The sequence below is a fragment of the Oxyura jamaicensis genome, chromosome 4 (genome assembly GCF_011077185.1).
Source record: "Oxyura jamaicensis isolate SHBP4307 breed ruddy duck chromosome 4, BPBGC_Ojam_1.0, whole genome shotgun sequence".
Taxonomy (NCBI): domain Eukaryota; kingdom Metazoa; phylum Chordata; class Aves; order Anseriformes; family Anatidae; genus Oxyura; species Oxyura jamaicensis.
In genome coordinates, this window is record NC_048896.1 from 22,508,993 (window position 1) to 22,527,627 (window position 18,635).

Here is an 18,635-nt window from a genome sequence, read left to right on the forward strand (position 1 = left end):
AGCACGGTTAAGTTTGATGGAAGAAGCCATGAAGGTAACTACAAACCTAAGCAGCGGAAGAACTGACATGGTCGTTGCTGCTACCACCCAGCACTACCACTTACACCCATAAAGTGCCTCTCTCTGCCACTGCGGGTGTTCTCAAGCTCTTTTTGGCTGCTCAGAGATTACCTCTCCTCAACACTTAGACAGCTTAGACAGGTTCCCATGTCTCTCTTGCCTTGAAACATCCGTCACTGTTGAGGAGATGCAACCCCCATCCTCAGCGGATCTACTCCCCAAGTAAGCTCTTGCAGAAGCCTGGGTTTGTCTTCAGCACGTTTGCCACTGACTAGACATCAAACCTCTGCCAGACACGTAGACTTGAGCTGTCCAGGTTTGTAACAGCTCCCACATATCTCCTGTAGCACCTGTTCTGCTGATGAAAGGCATCACCCTGCTTCACCACGGCGCCGATGCTGATGAGCCCAGTTGCTCATGCGTGGGTGACTACAGCCTCCTTGTCATCTCAAACATCCTGCCACTGCGACGAGGCATCATGTCAGTACCCACCATCCAGAAACAAAGCAAGGAGCAAGACTTCACAGAACTATAAAGGTATTAGAAACCACATCGATCCCGCTTTCCATTTTGGCCACATTGCGCGGGTTGAAAAGCACTATAGGCCCAATTGCCCTTAGCTGATATGAGCAATATTTAACTTCAGTGACCTATGACTGAATACAAAATAAGCAACAAGAGAAGCAGCTGCTGCTGTGACTGCGACTTCTTATGCCAGAAAAAGGAGGCAGTGAAAGGCACCTCGGGGCTAGGAGAGGAAAAGCAAGTACTCCAGCGCAGGCAACCATCCCCATTCAAAGAACCAGAGAAATTATACAAGGGGATCAAAAGAGAGACTATTTGTGAAACCTAGGAGCCAGCAAAACCTGGGAACAAGCCGAATCTGCCTCTGAAGCATTCCACATTCAGGTTCCCACGGCTCCAAAGCTAGCTGGCACTCCACATAGTAATGTCTGGGTATTGCTGCTTAGTTTTGCATGGCCTGTCTGCTAGCAGATGGGCTGCTTTTATCAGGGATGCTGATGGCCCAAGAAATACTCAGACCCAGCTCTGTGGCAACTGAGCTAGCAACAGTCGAGTAGCCCCCATTAATGTTAAGGGGTGTGAAAAAATCCACAGTCCAGGGAGAGGGACCCATCAGGGCAGCTGCCACCGCTCAAACCAGGTACCGCGACTGCTTTTGTTTAGTCTCTTCAAGCGTGTTAGGACAAGGCCTCTCTCTTCTTCCTTTGTTTCTCCAGGATCAAGCAGTACCCAAAGCTGTCTTCTCTAAATTTACTGCAACCATCCTGGCAGGTCCTGCACAGAGCAGCTCAAGCAGTGAAGCCATCCAACAGAGAAGGGGAGCATGGAGCCAGTGCGAAGCAATGCCTACTGAAATCACCATTGATTGACAGCCATGAGTCTAATTTCACTCCAGGCCATGGAAGAGTGTCTTCTTTTTCAGAGAAGCACCAGACAAGTTCAGCTGTTCCTGTGTCTCCACCCAGTCTTCTACTGCTAAGGGACAGAGCGATCAAGACTCCTGGCAAGTTATGTTTTAACTCTACACTCTTCAAGCACTGATTGTCTTGGCTCCCAGCTTATAAAAAGTCTGGGACAAGGCATTTGCAATTTATTTTCACCGTTTAGGTAACTGAAACTATTAATTTAGCAACAGAATTCATGCAGGAGCATTGGACTGTAGAAAGATGTAATTTACTGGATGAATTTTATTGCTTTTGCAGAACTACTACTATTTTAAACTGATAGATTTGGCACTTAAATTGAGCAGAGTACCTGTTTTATGATTTCCAATCCATTTTATGATTTGCTATGTAGCTAAGAGAACAGCCACCATTACTAGAAATGCAGGCCCAGAAAAATAAAAATATCAATAAAAATATGTAATGTAACACCAAATTGATTGCAAAAACATAGCTTTAGTACATGCAGTTAAAAATACATTCAGCACTCCTGAGTATTCCCTTCTGTGCACTTCTGGATGATGCTAATGAATGCCACCTCTGACTGCATCCATCACAGCTGCCTTCTAGGAGCACAAGACTGTCCCTACAGCATTTGCTTCTACTGCAGCAGGCTGTAGGCACAAAATTATGTTTTGCCTTGGTTCCATGGTTAAAGCCCATTCAGAACCACCTCATCTCCAAAGAAACAGCCAGCTCCCTCCCGCAGCACTGCTGGGATAGTTTTACTCCATCTACAGCAGACTAGACTTAAACCTTGTCAATAACCACAGCTTCCAGTTCTTCTTCCCTATCGGGGAAACAGCAAGATACAGGAAGATAGAGAGCTTCTGTCCCTTCTTACCAACATTTTTCCCCCACAGGCCAAGGCGTGCCTGTAAGTAGCGGAGCCCTGCCGCAGTACGGAGCTGTGGGAGCGACTCTTCGATGGCATCAGTAGCGGGGCAGGCATCCAAAGCCATTCTGCTCAAGTGGCAAATCAATGGCTAATGCAAAATTAAAGAAACCTTACAAGTTACCTACACAGAAAATGTTACTTAGGCTTTGGCTATCAGCTTATTTGAATTAGGATCGATTCCAACTACACTGTTCAGAATTCAGGTGCTATTCCACTCTACACTCACAGGAAACCATATACATTTCTTCCAGTATCAAGAGCTGCTGCCTCATGCAGACCTACGCTAAGGTCAAGGGTATGCTATGTTTTTTGAGGCAAGATGTGTGGTTTTCCATGAGTCAGAGGTCTGTGACTGCAGTGTATCAACTGGTGTCAATGCGACACTAATTCAAAAAGAAACAGGAAAAAAAATGGATGTGTATGAAGCACGTTCAAGGTAACTATATTCTTTCAACACCGTTAAAGGATAAGAGCTAATGAAGATGCAAGCTGATGAAAGCACTTCATTCAAAAAGGGAAAGCCGGGCTACGTATTTAAGACTAAAACACAGTCACAGTCTAAAGAACTGTAACACCAGATCACCGAAAAATGTTTTAATCACATTGACTAATTAAAGGCAGGTTCTTCATTAGTCTGTTGCGAATGATGGTGCTCTGTGTATGCATCTTATCCAAGATTTTCATCCTGTAAATAAATCAACTGTCATATGGTATAAAAGTGCATAAAATCCCAAAGATTTATTCCAAAAATGAAATCCTAAATAACGAATACCCTTGTTATACGTGCTGCAACACACACAACCCTGAGTTTGAGTCGAAAAGAGCAGGGCATGCAAGTAAAAATGACTTTCATACACTAAGATGGTCCAGGCAGCTTCAAGCCAACCCAGCCATTTTCTGCTCTGACAACCTGAACCTGATATCCAGCTGAGATTCTCACTTCATGCCAATACCTTCTCCAACTTTCTCTCTCTGCCATTAACTGCAGAAAGCTCAACCTGTGTTGGCCATAAATGTCACACTGTAAACTTTAAGAGTAAAGCCTTGGTCCTTACACTTGGCCTTTCAATGAGGTCTGGATTTCAATTCAAGTAATCTTAAATTCCCCAGACAATTTCGCTGTTTTAAAAATGTAGCTTCTGCAGAACAGACCTAGCTGCAACCATGCCATGGTCATGATTGCACTGGGCTTGCATCCCATTAAAATGGCAGGTATTAAATAATCTATTCATCCTACCGTTTCCCTAAAACACCAAACTCTCAGGTTTTTGAAGATGTGTAACTCTGCCGTAATCATTCACATGCAAACTGCATGAAAAACAAAGTAGTCCTGAGAAGCTTCCAGGAAAAAAAGCTTCCAAAAGCATCCAAGAACCTCAGGAATCCCATCATTTTTTAGAAGGTAAAATATATAACTAGGAAGATAAAAAGTCAAGGGAAAAGTCAACGCAATATTGGATCTCAAAAGATTAAGCTGTGACTGTGCTTCTAGGGACCTCCCTCCTAGCGACAATAAATTTTATCACTCCTCATGCTATATTCCTGTAACAGATTTAAGAAGAAAATAAAGCCAGAACTTCAATCAAACACAGGGACTCACAAAATACTCTAAGTGCAAACATGTCTGCGCAAAGGAGTGCCTATTGATTAGCAAGGTTGTCCACATACCGAACCCATTTTCAAAGTCAAGAATCCAAATTACCAGGCAATCTGAAATTTATAGAGGCTACTGCTGTGCATGGCAGAGAAATAACATCTTGTGAGCAGTTCATGCTGCACTCAGGTTAACTGAGATACATGGTAATGATGAAGCACTGGCTTTCACAGCAAACCAGCCAGCACTGAGTTTCAGTTAAGCAAATTCACATTAGGAAAGACATTAGTTCTACCTGCTCAGGCTCTGAAATCATGAACACGTGTATAATATGAAATGAATGCGAATGAAATAAATTTGAAACAAATCCCTAGATAAATTAAGGACTTGAAATGAATTTTTCCATACCTCTGTTCTGCCACGCTACATGATGCGGAAGGTGAGAAAACTCCTCTCAGAAAGCTGAAGCTGTCTCTCTGCATATTACTGACAGGGAGTCAAATAACCTCCCTTGCCACGAGCCTGAGGACATCAGGAATTGCCATCCTCGTGGTCAAAGCCGTAGAGGGTACAGGCACCTACGTGCAAGCCAGCTGCCCCAGGGCACGGCCTGGTACCCGAATTCAGGCTGACAGCAGGGGCCTGTGCTAACAGACTGACTTATGGTCAAGGTAACCACGCCGTGGTCTTCTCCTCTTTGCCACCCCAGCTTTAGTGGCAGCCGTTTCCAGCTGAATGGCTTGCGCAGTGAGCTGAGGGCCAGGGGAGTACCTGCAACCTGAGCTGTTTGCTTTTGGCATCTGACCCAGAGTCCTTCAGTCCCGATGGACAAATAAGTTCAAGGAAGCTCAGGCTATTTCAACGCTGCAAAAGCAAACAGGAGTTGAACATCTGTGTGTATCTTTTAAGCTTCTATCTCAGCTGGAGCTTTCCTGACACTCCCTTATAACCAAAGTCCTCACCTTCCTTCTAGCAGCACGCTTCCCTGCCTACCACGGCCAAGAAGAGCTGATACACACCTTTTGCTTATCGCCAGCTCGCTCCCTCAGAGGTAAGCAGCAATTAAAATAAAAATGAATGAATGCTCACAAGTGAAAAGTAGAGGCATGTCTGTTTCTACAGAAAAATGTTTTACTCTATTTTTTTGCTTCTGTATTCCAAACTCAGCCAAATGTAAGGGACTGTGGATAAACTGGAAAGGAGCTATACTAACACCACATTACAAACATGCCTCTCATTTCCTGAGAGAAGCAGCATTTTTATAGAGTTTCAGTGGTTGCCTCATTTGTTCTTGCTAGTATGCTCTTCATCTTCGCCTCCAGGGGGAAGGCACACTCTATTACCAGGGAGGACAAGTTCCCAACAAGCAAGCATACAAGAGTTTCAGCAAAAACAGAATAGGGTGATAAGCACGGGAAACAGATGCAAGGGAAAACAGACAGGTCAGACATTTCAAATGTATCTTTGAAATACATTTCATCACCATCCCACAAAAACAAGTGCAAAAAATCTGGACAATGTTTTACAGAAGAAAAAGAATCAACCCCTTTTCTTCTTTAAAGACTACCTCGGAAATCTGTCGGCTGGCGCTGCTGGGGCAGAATTAGCTGCTGCGTCGGGAGAGAGCACATCTCCCAGGTCTGAGGAAAGCTGGCTTTGTCCACCAGGCAGAAGCCTGAGCGCAAAGCCCAACACCACAGTTAGGGAAAGCAGCACCCACAGAAGCTGACCAGCAAGCCCTCCATGTAGTTAATACATCAGAACAATTTCTTGCACACAACGAACCCTCTTTAGAAAGATTTATACCATTGCAACTTCCAAACATAAATAAAAATGTATTTCTGCTATGTCATGGTTGCTTTTGCTGTTTTCTTCAGCCAGAAACATGCTTCAAATTCCTTGCATGGGAAGGTGTTTGTTTTTTTTTTCTAGCAAGTCTCATGCCTGCTGCATTGTTTTACCTCTGTATTTATCAGTTATTATTCCGGTAATATTTACTGCATATTTTAAGACAGATGTACCCTTCATGCTGTCGCTCAGACTTGACCTTCTATTTAGAATCCTGAGTCTATCACATAATCACACTTCGCTTAACTTTACCGTTTTGCTTTGCCAAGTTGAGGTTTAAATTGCTTATCTGTACCATAAAGCAACAAATGAAGTTTCTGATTAAGATTCTTTCAGTGAGAATGAGACCAAAACGGAACAAAGCACTGGTAAGAACAAAAAGCCACTGTGTTGGCTCAACTCACAAATTGGCAAAAAGAGCCAAAACACATCTGCTGGTTTTATTCCTTCACGGTTATCAGTACAGGAATAACAGGACTTGTGCTCTCAAGACTTCTACATTTCAACAGCCCTGGTGTTAGCTTCCAATTTGAGATCACCATTTCTAAAGAATTTGGCCTTTCAAATATATATGCCCCTAATCATACTTTTACATTGTATTTTATATTCTTCCAAACAATGAACGCGAACTTCCCAGCCTCAAGGGGAAAATTCTCTTGTCTCTAAAAGGTACGCTCACCTTCCGTGCCGCACACACTTCCATCCCAGCCACGCATGGCTGGTTTTAGTCAGACTACAAGTTTACTTCAGTGCATGCTGAGCTGGGATTCACGTATTTCATGCTTGCTCCGTTTTAAGAATGAAGGAGCACAACACCAGAAATTCTCATTTAGTACAGTTTTAATCAAAATTTGCAAAACAAGTTTTAGAGTCATTTTTTGCCAAATCTTGATTTGATAAATAGAAATAAGTACCTCAGGAAAACTGGAACTTTGGGGTGATTTCTGAAACCTTATTTAAAATTTAGCTTCTAAATATTGCTGGATCTTTCAAGTTGTGTTTATATCGGGCTCAGGAAAACAACCATCCCAGAATCCATTTAATGTAAGAAAGCTAGCCTCTCTTTGTTCACTTTTTCTTTTTTCACTTCAGGGCTCAAAATTAGTAGCAGGCTTTTTCTTTCTTTTTTTTTTTTATTTTTATTTTTTTTAAAAAAAAAAAGCATAGATAGGGTATCCCCATATTTTCTAAAAGAGATCAGTAAGAATTTAGAAACCAAAATTGATCACACAGAGCCCACGAAGGCGTTGGTAAAATTTAGCAGAAAAGCCTTCACAAAAACCATTTTAAAGGTAAATTGATACAATTGAAGGAGTAATGCATAAATGAGAGTGATCAAAGGCATTTTCTTTAACACGCTAACAGCAGAAACCAACCATCCATCCACAGTGCAACGAGTACAGCACGTTCTGGCTGTGAACCTGGTGCAACCAGACAAGCATGTTCAGCAAGCCAAAGCTATTAGCAGTGGAAAGGAGAACCGTATTTTGCACTCAGGCTCTAAATCATAAGTCAAAAGCCAATCATTAGTGGAAATAATAGCTGAAAGATGTTGGTGTGGCACGCACCTTCAGTATCATCACGCAATTGCTCCACCACATCTGTCAAATCCTCCCAAGAGTCTTTGCAAACAGCAAAAAGAAAGGAAAAGAAAGAAAATGTCATGCAAGCCAAGATCTAAAGGAAAGATTCAAAATCAAGGTACAAGGGAAGGAAAACTGAAAGGGAGATTCGCATAATACAAGGCTCAATTCATATAGGCAAGGAATTTGCAAGTCAAAAGGGTTTGTTAGTCTGCACAAAGCAATACAGCAAAGCTTAGTTTTTCCTCCTTGAGAGGCAAATTAAGGTAAGCTTTATTAAAGCTTGAGAAACTCTGTTGCTTTTTTTTTTTTGCGTTAAGACAACCAATATTTTAGTTAAAGCACATCCTAAAAAGAAAAGCAAGAAATACGTTATTTTGTTTATACGACCAAAGCACTAAACTTTTGGTGTTTACGCAACGTCAGCATTTGTTTCAATTCCCTCCTACCCAGCCCCCAAAAGAACCCCCGAAATAACAGGGAAATGCAACTATACATGAAAATCAAGCATGACAAGCTTTGCACACTTCAGGAAAATTACATACTGAGGACTTTTTGAATAGGCTTCAATGAAGGTCTAACCCTGTTACAACCATCAATTTGAAAGAAAAACAGTGTAGAGGTGATCCAGCTTAGCCTGGACTCGGGTCACAGGTTTCACGTTGTCGTTCTGATGTTGATTCGCTAAGACCTCAACCAGAAAACACTTTTCTCCTTGCTGGGAGCCTGCAGAGGGCTGGCAGGCACGGGGAGGAGGTAGGTATCCTGGCAGAGGAGCAGGCAGGACAGGGAAAACTTGTTTCAGCACACCCACTAATTCCCTGGGTTTGAACCCACAAAACAAAGCCTGATGAAGCCCCAGACAGTCTGAGCCCCGTGTGATTTTCAGCTCACTACTTACGTGCCCACTCTCCCCAGCACTGATTTGCAGCCTGTTGAAGCACAGGGAAGGCTCTATTCCCCTTCACACGCCAGCCGTGCCAGAGTCCTGAGCAAAGTACACATACTGCTGGGACCTCCTCCCTCCCACGGAAGAATTACCGCCAGCCTCCTCCTGCCCTGGGACCCAGCGCTGGCTAACAAACGGCACATTCATGCTGACTGCATTTGAATAAAAAAAAAAAAAAACTAAATAGCACCATGACCAATAATTCAGCTGGTCCCCAAAAGCTGCAATAGCAACGGTCACCGTATCCTTACAAACTGTTTTATTCCAGTAGATGGCTTTCAGACATCAGTTTTCTTCATAAAGCAGAAATTCACTTCCTCCCCTATGGCTGAGCATTACTGCAACAACGACAAGGGTAGAACACCACCAACCACTGTGTCTTACCCATATCCCCACGCTGAGCTGGCCAACCACTTTGGATTCAGCAGGGATTTTCTCCCAGCCTAGTTATGGGTGGGCAGAGAGGGAGGATGAGAGCAATCAGACCTACCTACCTCTGCTCCCCAGGTGCGGCTGGCAGTTTCGCTTGAGAAATTCCCTGCAATTGCAGCAGCAAGTCACCCCCCCTTTTTTTAGTACCTATAATGCAGATACTAGTGTGCTTCAAGTATTCAGTGTCTGGGGAAAAAGCTTTTCATAACACATCTACACAAACAAGTTAATACAGCTAGTATTTTCTACCTGTATTTCTAGGTATTTCTAAAATTAAATGAGGCCAAAATCTAGCTGCTCACACAACCATTTATTTAATAGCATTTTCCACCACGCACAAAGATGAGAAACAGATTCTAATTGTCCCATAATCCCTCCCTACCTGCACACTGAGATCAGGGACAAGCATCCCCAGTGAATGGTCTCTCATCAAATATTCAGGGCTTTTTACTTGTTTTACTTGTTTACTTGTTTTACTTGTTTACTTGTTTTACTTTTTGAAGTGTAAACGGGTGAAAAAGATCTCATAATCAAAAAATAAAAAATAAAAATCTATGCATACATACATGCACTGCATGGGCCACGCATAAGCCAAGTATTTAACATCTCTCTAAGCCTGTCGTTGCTCAGCTCCGTATCCAGACACCACCCTGGTCCTCCTTCTTACTAAGACAGCTGTTAGCAAAGGGCAGTGAGGCTTGCACACTGAAAACACAGGTTTTGAACTCTCATCGCTTGGAATTATTCTTAACCTACATGGGAAATAACTGAACTATGTCAGGTCAGCAGATTCCAAGCAGTCCAATCCCCCTCCATCACACTGGGGCTCGACATTTCGCAGAAAGGTGCAAGAAACCCTCAAGCTGAGCTGGCTATATCTGGACCACTGCCACCTAATGCACATTCAAAGACAAAGCTATTTTGTTTTTGCTCTGTTTTAATTTAAACCCTTACCAAGTGGTCTATGTAAAGCTTACAAACAAGTGTCCAGTGCAGTCTCAAATATTTTCTCCTATTATGTCTCTGCAGGCAATAATCTCAGCCTCTTTCTAATGAGAAATGCTTGCGAGAATTGCATGAATTTACATTGGCACTGAGGGACTATGGGACCCATACAGATTTAGAGGAAAAGGAACACATCTAATTAGCACCTCCTTTCACATTTTTTGTTCATTTCTTTGTGCACCTAGCAGACGGTTTGCATACATTTCATCTCCTCTTTTACACTGCACAGCTTTCTCTACTTGTTTGGAATTTTCACCTAACAAGACTGGGGAAAAAAATCTTCTTAAGACACAAAATAGTAACAAAGAATTGCAAATAGATCGTTTCTATGGTCCTCCTCACAGTAAATCCAAGATAAATTCAATACTTTTGATTATTCTGCAAAAGTGATAGCGATAACAAAGCAGTTACAACTGCTGTGTAGCACATTTAGCAAACAGGCTGACCAAGACTATGTCTCTGTAGAAGAGCTGCCTCATTCCAGCCAGACTCTCGGGAAGATTAGCATTATGGAACTGAGTATTATGCTGGAATAAATGCACAGCCCTGCTCTTTACAAAGGAACCAAAGCACTTTTATGATTAACATATTTATCATGAGAAACCCATCCATTATTTTAGCAATAAAGTTCTGTAAAGTTATTTTCTTCTCCGCTTGGCCGACACAGCAGCAGTTATCTTAACCGCCTTGAATACGAGAGACAGTCTGGATCCAGCAGCAGCAAGAGATCCACTTTGGGCTGATCCATCCATGGGGATGGATCCATCTGCACAGGGGGGCGAGAAAGCCCTCACAGCGGAGCAGCACGAGTTTAGCCATGCTTTTAGAACCAGTCACAAACCCTACCAAAAGTAAGGTTTTTCAGGACATTTTTATCCTTTTCTAGCAATGTTTAAAAAAATAGTAATACAAGCGGATCTCAATGAGCAGGGAAACTCATGTACAGGAAGAAGCAGCTGCTCCCTGCTACCACTTTGTTTCTCCTAACAACGATGTTTAAAAAGGTGTCGATTAATGAATGATGCGTACAGGATGAAAACAGTAACAACAACAACAAAAAATCTTTCCCTGCCGACCTTATCTTCCTGAATTTGTTCACATCTCAATCTTTGTTTTGGTATTTCTCAAAGACACATGCAATACCTAACAGCTGCACCGAAACTTGTAACAAGTCATGCAGGAATAACAGATACTGCCAGCAGATATGCTTCCCCAGAAAACAAAAGTTTTTATAATTTAGCCCTGTAATAATGTACCAGTATAAAAATAATTTAATGAAAAAGTTGAAGTCCAAAGGCAACACTGCTCAGCAGCGATTTGCCACACTACTACACAAGGCCAAGAAAACATGCTACATGCTGAAGCTGACTACATGAAGCGGAAGTCAAATTGTGGCTTCTTACATCGTGGGCAGGTCAGGGATAAAAACAGCACCAGAATCAGTTTACAGGGTTTTTGAACAGGTGGCACATGAGAAGGAAACAGCTAGAGTTCCCAAATACATAGAAGCATCTGTGGGGTATTTTAAACAAACCTAAACAAGCGCTGAACATGTGGCCTTTAACAAATGCTGTGCAAGTTCCCAAAGACCTGCACTGCACAAAAACTTACCTATTTCCTTCAAATTGCATTTACAAAATGTGTTCATTAAGAAATAGTGTGAAATGCACGTTACCAGCTCCTACAGTGTCTCAGACTATGCTGGGATACCACCTGCAAGTAGACTCCCACAACTCACAGTGAGCCTAGAAGAGGAAGTGCAAGTTCCCCACCACAGTTTCCCAGTCCATCCCACCCATCCGTTTTCTGCCCATGTCCTCTGTACTTCTTTAGTGAACACCTTGCGAGTACAACTAGCAGGATGGAGAAACCAGAACTTCATATAGAGCTATAGCATTTTTTCCTGTGTAAAGAAAGATGCACAGAACAAAGCAGTGAATCCACAGTTGTTGTTTTTTAAATAGCTTCCAAGCATAATATGAGAATCAAGTTCCTTCAAATGCAGACTAAATAGGTCAGGATGCTTTTTTTTTTTTTTTTTGTAAGCACAGAAGTCCTTAAAACTGCATAAGGAGAAGCTGAAAAGTCAGTTATTAGCCAAAAAAACAGCATCAATTTTGGGAAGTGAAAACAGAGGCTGGTCCAGAAAGTACTCAGCAACAGTGAAACATGAATCATACCTCTTTGACTATGAGAAGACCTAACCTGAATCTGTTGGTTTTTGCACAGGCACTTACATAAAACATTAACTCAGCTGAAGATTTACAAACAAGCAGAAATACAGCTAGCCCTTGGCCCCCACATTCTGCTCACCAACCAGAAAAGTTTGTTTGTTTTTTTTTAAGCTCACCCACAACAGGGCTTGTGACACATCCTGCATATGTCAGCAGCTAAGGGCCAAGACCAGAGAGACAACCCGATTGCACTCAGGTGGTCTCGATGCACTTCTGTCTCGAATCCCCTTCTGCTCCTGCTGGTGATTTGCTGTGACTGACAACAGTTCTGAGGAGAGAAGCAAGGACAGCCAACATATTTAAAGTAAGACTTACAGAAGCGCTGACTAGGTGGTTATGACCAAACAACATAGGCAGAAATTGGGACGATGTTGAAATGAACTGAATCTAACTAAATTGCAAGCAAAAATGCCAAGCAACAAGGATAGCTCTCTCCTGATCCCCCCTTGGTCCTCTAAATACACAAACATCTACCTTTCATCTAAGGCCCAATGTTCAGAGCTCTCAAAGATCTTTTTCCTCCAGAAAGGAAAGAAAAGACCACTCCTCCATGCCTTATTAACAGGCATGAGCCTAACTACAGCACTTCTCAGATTCACTTCAAAGAGCAAGTGAAATTCTACAGCAACCATAAATATAGCCATAAGTTACAGATATTTTCACTGTCAGCCCTGAAGAGAAGTACTAGCCACGTCCTACAGAGGGCTGCTAATGGAAGAAATGATGACACATGCGCTCATTAGAAGGTTAAAATCAGACAAATAGTCCTATAATTAGCTTTTAGTCTGCTGCTCTAACCACTTGCTCGTCTTTTCTGGGCCAAAGCATCCCACAAGGGAAAGCTGGAAGAGTTTTCTCAGAAGTACTGAATATGCACGGCAAATTGCACTTGTGTCTTTTTCTTTAAGGCTAACGTTGTCCTTCGTTCCTCGTTGTATGGGCAACTGATACTTTTACCATTAAAAGGAAAGCTTTAGTCATGTTCTTATGTTTACTTACATTGCATTATCCCACATTTAATGCCTTAGGTATGATAATATGTTTAAGAAGGAAAAAATAAGCCGGTCAAGAAAGGTATGTATGTAGGTATGTAATAAATCATTTCTTCATATGAGCTGTGCAAATCAGGTGGCTCACAGAGCCAATGAAGAAAAGGGAACAGCCAAGAAGAGACAAAGCATCACGCTGAAAGAAATGCACAGAATTCAAGAAGCGACCAGACAGCCTGCAGACCCTCACGACAGGAGCTATTTATTAAAAACTTAGCAAGGGGTTTAAAGAGAAAAAAAATTAAACTCTCTACATAAAAACAGGGGGAGAGAGAATGAGTGCCTCACATACAGCAGAAGAAAAGTCCATTCATTTCAGCCTGCAATTTCTGCCTGGGCAAGCTATTTCCAGAACGGGAAAGTTAAAAAAACAGATACTAAAAACACTTAACACACACATTGTCCCGTCCTGCTGCACCGACACATGCCTGCTTGCGAGAGCCGGCTGTCCTTCCAGCGAGAACAGCAGAGAGAACACTGAGTGCACGGGTACCGCTGCTGCCCCTCGCTGCCCAGGGCTGTACTTTGCTGACACGACTGATGCTGGTGCTGCTCTCTGCAGATAACAGCTAATTTTACTTATTTCCTCCGACCGCACATCATGCCTTGCCTCAATCCCTGTGCTGCTACGCTGCACCTCCTATCATTGTCCTCTCAGCCAGTGCAACCTTACCTGGCATCCACCTGTCCAGAATTTCTTTATTCACCTCGCATTGCAGCACCAACAGTGTGCTTCCATCAATTGTAACAATTACATGTTTTCAGTGAAAAAAAAATTATACTTATGGGAATTTTTTTTAAAGGCCATTGTTAAGGCCATGAATAACTACTATTGGAAACTTGTGATTTTATTTTGGCACTTGACAGTTCACACACAACCACGAGAAAAACCACCCTACTTTTCCTCCATCTTTCACTTCCCATCTTGGTTAACACCTAAGGGGTTTCTCTGCAACTTTTGATTCATTACTTCTGAGGGAAGTAAACCTTCCCCACATTTCCCAGGCTCATCTGACTTCATTTAGAGTGAGCAAGCATCTCTTGATTGCAATTTCTTAATTACAATGTTGAAAATATTTACAGAAGTTTAACCTTTAAAACAAACTCAAACTAGAAGTGCTGATGTGATGCCCATCTCATCCTCACCTAACATTCTCTTTTCCAATTAACTTGAGGGCTGCTGCACAATACCAATCATCCTGAGGAGCTTTTTAAAGCTTCATCTTCTTTCCCCACTGGTTCAGGGTCAAGTCTTCTGTCGGTCATTTCTCTTTTTCCACAGCTCTATTCCCGGCTTGTGATGGGATTCAGTGCAAATACAGTAAGCAGGGCATCTCCTTCCTCCTCTCCAGGAGGATGACAACCTTTGTCACGTTACTTTTCAGTATGCGCTGTCTGGATTACATGACCTAACTGCTATTCAAAAGAGCTGGGGTTCTTAACAGACTAATGCATGTATCTCACACATAATCAACTTGGCATTTGTTCTATTAAATCCAGTCTCCAGCTCACGCCTGTCGGGAGGGCACATGACCTAAGAGTACCACAGCTGCCACTCTGGCAAGCCACATGCTTTTTTAAGCTCCTTCAAACTTTTGGCTTGCTCAGAGGTTTCTGCCACCATTCACACATTAGGAGAGTAATTTTCTGACAAAAGAATACATCTCACGCGGTTTCTGCCAGTGAGTGAAAGGTTGCTGCTACTCTCAGTATGGTGCTTACACTGGATTTGGTTTGCAGTCTGAAAGGCACAATTCATGGGGCAATTCCACCTCTCAGCAGTTTGCTTCTCCTATTCCATACCACAGAAAGCCTAAAACTAAGAGTCCACAGGGTTTCTTCCTAGGTGCCTTTTGTTCTCTACAAACCAGTGATTTACACCAGGCCCCCAGCCTCCCCACTCACACGACCCGGTCTGGCACAAGCCCCTTATGGGGCACAATTTGGACAAAACCAAATGGCTTCATAGCTCCCCCGCCAAAAAGGAGGCGATTCTCACAGCCCCCAGCATGCAAGCTTCCGTGCTGAGAATCTGCTTGTTTGCAAATCAAAAACATAAGGTCATGCTGCTTGTACAAGAAAGATGGGAAAAATAGTTAAAGAGAAAATAGAGAGAAAAGGTAGAATCTGAAGGACAACCTTTCGGTTTAGGACAATAAGCAGAATAACTGATTAATAGGCAACTTCTACTCACGGCATCTCACACAAACATGCAGCTGAAAGTAAGGCTTTTACACTAGTTGTCAAAAAAGAGTAAAGAAAAAGCCAATTTTAGCTAGCAAAAAATATACTATGGAAAAAGTGTTTTATTTTTTGCATGTTAGGAACATACTGCTCTAATTCCCCATTTTAGAGCAAATACAATAGGATTTTTAAAGAAGTGATACTGTAATAGCTGCACATCAATTCAGACCTTACAGCTATCATGTGTATTCCTTCTGCTCTCAATTACAAGCTGATCTCATGAGGATTAAAATTTCCATTGCTCTAATATGAAGCTCCTCATGAAGAATGATTATTCAAAGCAGAAATTTACCACGCTGTAAAACAATACAAGACCATTTTGCACTCACTACGTTGCCCCAAAAGTTCAGATCTGCATTGACTCTCATCTCTGCGTGTATGCTTGAATGAGCAACAGAAAATATAAGATGTTTTTTCCACACCTTGGTCCCTAAGGATGCCTCAACTGTTATATATATTGCAAACAAACAAGAATCTAATAGCCATCAGTGCCACATCTCATCACTTCGGTATAGAACAAAAAGTTTTGACTTCCTAATTAAGACCCATTGTTTAAAACTACATAATATTTCTAGGTCAAGCAGACTTACACTTTATAGCAAAACAAGCTTATTTCATGCCCAAAGAACTGTTCCAAAAGAAAAGGAAATGCTTTCATTGTTAAACTGCAGCATCCCTATTACATGGTATCTTGAATACATACAGTTGCAAGAAACTCCCTAACTGTGCTAATGAATCTGCACTACTGCTACCCAACTTGAGGAACAACTCAGTTCTGCTCTGAGTTATGCTATCAAACTCCAACCCTATGGCAAGAAATGAAACGGCCCCAGATTTTCTCCTCAGATCAGAATCCATCTCCCAGCACAAGTGGGCTTGGTTTTACTGGAAATCAACACCACCACAGGAAGATGCCTACTGTTTTTTAACATCAGTGAATACAACTGTGTTTACCACTAGGTCCTGAAATTACTAGCTCCCTCCCTGTCCCTCCAACTCCAAGCACAAAACTGGCCTCAAGCTGGATTACTCCAACGAAGGCTAAGGCCAACAGATTCCCAAGGAAAGGGCTGGCAGCAGGTCTGGCCTCAAAAATAAGCACCAGCTGCCTCTCTGCTTTGGGAGCTTTCAAAGCAAAATCAGGAAGCACAGCAACCTGCCTCTAGCTCCCCCTAACATCACATTTCCACAATCTGGCACTATCTAAATTTCTCTTCTGATGTCTCTCTCTCTCTCTCACTGAAATTGAAACACAGGGGTTTGATGAGGGATATCAAACCAGAGTAAACAAGAATCACTTGCTTTAGCTTCCTCTTTTATGTTTAAACCCTAAGTCATCTGCTCTAAAGCATCAATAAAAAGGCAGTAATAAAAGTAACAGCTAACAACAATCTCCTTTCATAGGAAAGAAAAAAAAAAAACTGCAGCTACTTGTTTAGCAGTATTCCAGTTTTCTGTTATTTTACTTGCTTAGCCCTGCCTTTGGTATAACTACAACAACAACAACAAAATCTTTAAAAATACAGAAATTAAATCTCACACCATAGCCAATAATACAGAGCAAAGTTTGAAGGTGTAAGGTCTGTAAGAGTTATTGGTTTAAAAATCAAATAAGGGAATGCAGAATGTGCAACGGGAGACCCCCAGTGTCCCATGGAATTCACTAAGTCATCGCACCTCACAACAGCAGCCCCCACAAGTCCAAATTCTTGCAACTCAACTCTTACTTTCCCTCCGCACTTTCAGCCTTCCCCATCCTCTCTGCTGTTCTGTTCGTGACCCTCTGTTTTGTCTTCTTACTTTTCCACTGCCCAGAGCTGCTGTCTCCCTCATTCCCAGGTCCTCTCCTCGCTGTGACGTGATGGGTGGGCAGGTCTGGGTGCAGACGGCTGTGATGCAAGGCCAGGAGCATGGCTTCTGCTCATCCCCAGCGCAATGATGCGGGAGGAGGAGGAGGAGGATGGCGGGACGGCTGCTTGTGGGCAGGGGAAGGGGGCACAAGAGGTTGCAGAGCAGAGAAAGGCTGGAGGCAAAACATCTCTGGGTGAAGCAGGAACTGAAGGACAGCAACCTGGGGCTTCAAAGCCTTCTTTCAAGCAGGACGTTCGATGTGCAACTGCGATATATTCTTTTTATTTGTTATCTTACATGTCTTGATTCATAGGAAAAAAATACAATTTCTTGTTAAGCCTTTGGCAGAACCTTAGGGCTTTTTTCCCTTCACAGTCCCTACATTTTTGCATCAATTTTATAGAGCTATTTCAGAACAAGGCAGCCCCAGCTCCCCTGTTTTTCCCCTCAGACAAGCACTTGGTGTTTGCAAGCCCCGTCATCCTGTCCCCTCAACCCTGGCATGCACCGAGGACACCGAGGCAGTGCTGATGCAGTAACTGCAGTTTCAACACAAGGGATCAAGCTGTGTCAGCTTTCCTATTATGAACACTTCTCCCTGAGCTTATCTCTACTAAAAACATAACTTGGATCCAAAAAAAAGAAGTCTCTCCCTCCCAACAAGCAACTTTCTTAAGTTATGAATGTATAAATAGCTGCATCAAGGTCATTATGACAGAGCACTCTTTTTACTAATTTTTGACATGCAAATGAAATAATGTAGTGAAATGAGCAAATGCTGTTTTCCAACTCTCTCTGGTACCTGCAAGAGTGTGACTACAAATACAGCTTAAAAAGCAATTATTTTTTAGTTTGGGGAAGGGTTATTCTAGTGTTTGCCTTGTTTACAGAGACATGCACGAGTGCAGTCTGCAGTCTACAGGGACGCTTTCAATGTATTTGAGAAAGGTAATCCAGAGAAGCTTTATTACAGGAACTGCATTCATCTTAGCCTACCTTCCCCCTGAGTTCGGCCAGAGTGAGAAGACGAAGAAAGAAAATATGCATACAAGAACAAGGACCTAAATAACAAACTCACAGTGCTGCAGAAAGACTTTCCAGGCTATACCAAGAGCTCTAGACTGCTTAGATCATTTACTAATCACAGTGTGACAAACCAAAAGGGAAGTCACTGTTTGTCCTTCTCCCTCCCTTTCAGATAAAGAGTAACAATCAGTCTACCTACACAAGATGATGCTGCTAAAACAACACACACCAAAAAAAAATGAAGTCCAAAGCCACACAAGACTACGTCTATGCCACACACAAGACCATAGAAATGGGAAGTCAGCTGAATTACTGCACCCTTGGCTCACCCCGTACTGACTACTCTGGCTCCATTTTCCTGAGCCTACAGCAGCTCTCTGAAAGGCTGGGATGTGC

General features: G+C 42.5%; 1 protein-coding gene across 9 annotated transcripts in view; it reads right to left on the reverse strand.

Moving 5' to 3' along the window:
* The window catches only part of RUFY3 (RUN and FYVE domain containing 3), a 54,553-nt gene that overhangs the window by 26,364 nt on the left and 9,554 nt on the right, over nt 1-18,635 (reverse strand). For 5 of the 9 annotated variants that reach the window (XM_035325291.1, XM_035325293.1, XM_035325295.1 and 2 more), the window contains exon 2: nt 7,435-7,488. The exons of the other annotated variants lie outside the window; for them this stretch is intronic. In XM_035325291.1, the coding sequence (XP_035181182.1) occupies nt 7,435-7,488 (54 nt within the window). The remainder of the gene's footprint in view (nt 1-7,434; nt 7,489-18,635) is intronic. 9 annotated transcript variants of the gene reach the window in all.